The sequence below is a fragment of the Mus caroli genome, chromosome 9 (genome assembly GCF_900094665.2).
Source record: "Mus caroli chromosome 9, CAROLI_EIJ_v1.1, whole genome shotgun sequence".
Classification (NCBI taxonomy): Eukaryota; Metazoa; Chordata; class Mammalia; order Rodentia; family Muridae; genus Mus; species Mus caroli.
The window spans coordinates 84,873,034-84,874,792 of record NC_034578.1 but is presented as its reverse complement, the minus strand read 5'-3'; the positions used below and the strand labels follow the sequence as shown (position 1 = coordinate 84,874,792).

The window sequence follows — 1,759 nt, the reverse complement described above, 5'->3', positions numbered from 1 at the left end:
AGGGGGAGGGTATGGGGGACTTTTGGGATAGCATTGGAAATGTAATTGAGGAAAATACGTAATAAAATATATTTAAAAAATTTATTACTAAAAGCATTGTGAAGCAGAGATTTAAAAAATCTACTTACTATCATTTTATAATGGACTATATGAAAAAATTTAAAATGAGCACTATGTGTATTCACCTACATTTGCATGTATAAATGCAGAGGCACATGCTGAGGGTTGAACCCAGGCCCTTGCATGTAATCTCCCACCGAGCTGCACCTGTAGTTCTGCCTTTAAGGTTTACANTTCTAATAACAATTGTAAAAGGAAAATATGGTCCCCTCAGAAAGTTGCAGTTCCTCCTGTGAGCTTGTTGCCCCTTAGGTGCATGGTCCACAAAGGCCATTAATCTAGAACAGAGGTTGTCAAAGCTGGCGGGAGAAGAGACCCTCCTTGGGAATCACCAACAGTATGGATTGTTGGACTTAGGCCCAGATTTTGATGAGAAAGTTCTGGGCTACTGCCCTGTCAATAGTATTGTTAAAAACTTTCCGGCTAGTTCTGCAGCAGAGACATGGAAGGAGTCCCTGGTTCAATAGTGATCCACCGCCGTTGCTTTCATGTGCAGGCTGCGGGTGAGTGGTCACATGCTGACGGTGCCTGACTTAGCAAGTGCTCTATCCCTGAGCTAACCCCAACCCTCCCACTCCGGAAAGCTCTTAAATGATTATGTGCACCATAGAAATCAAAACTAATTAGGCAATTTGTTTAACTAAACCAATTTGTATTTCTGAAATTTAATAGTGGTAATAATATATTAACTCTGTAAGGCAAAATTCTGATTTTTGAAATTCTGTCTGCAGATGAGGATTGAATGAGATGTCTTTTTTCTCCCACTGATGAAGTTTGGGGCCTTGCACTGGCTGTTTTCCCAGGCCCTAGTGNGCTGTTTTTAAATCATAAATTATGTTTTTTTAAGTTGATGCAGTCCCTCATTTTAGATTTCTGGTATTTTTATGTAGAGGAAACAGAACTCTTGGACAGATTTGGTCAGCAGAGTCTTAGGAATTATCATGTCTTCCCCCTCATTGAAGCTAAGCTTTGGAAGAAATGGGAATACTGTTTTTTCCTTATGTTTTTTGCAGTATAAGACACAGTAGATGATTTTTTTTATAAGTGATGATGCCATTTGAATTTAGTTTTAAGTGAGGAAGGTTTTTTTTTTTTTTTTTTCTTTTGGTTTGGTTTGGTTGTTGTTTTGTTAGAGATGGGGTCTCATGGGCCTTGAATTCTAGATCCTCCTGCCTCCACGCCCCGAGTGTTGGAGTTACAGGCACTTACCTCCATGCCTGCTGAGAGAGCCTCTGGTTTTGGTTCCCATGCTTACATTTTCTCCTTCATGTTCTGGTGGGAGTCACTGAACCCATACCATGGGTCATGCTAGAGAATTCTCTCCCACTGGACCACTGAGCCACACCTGCTGTGACTTGCATATCGCAGAGCAGTCCATTCGGTGTTTTGCATTCACTGGCAGTTAGTTTAGAGGGTACTTATTAGAAATAANAGTTTCAGTGCTTGCATGAAGTGTAACAAAGCTGCCGAAAAACTGATTCTTTGTAGTAGAGACATTATGGGAACTAAAAACTAATCTCTCTTTCATTTTTTAGCAATTAGGACTTCAAGAGTTATTTCCACAAGGACATAGCTGTGCTGTTTGTGGTAAAGTGAAATGTAAACGACATAGGTAAGTTACACTTTTTACTTTTTATTT

The 1,759-nt window shown here is 39.8% G+C and overlaps 1 protein-coding gene across 1 annotated transcript in view; it reads left to right on the top strand.

Annotated features, from left to right (window-relative positions):
- The window catches only part of Snx14 (sorting nexin 14), a 73,024-nt gene that overhangs the window by 16,664 nt on the left and 54,601 nt on the right, over nt 1-1,759 (top strand). Inside the window, exons 2-3 of the mRNA XM_029481970.1 lie at nt 373-542; nt 1,656-1,732. Coding sequence (XP_029337830.1) covers nt 373-542; nt 1,656-1,732 — 247 coding nt within the window. The remainder of the gene's footprint in view (nt 1-372; nt 543-1,655; nt 1,733-1,759) is intronic.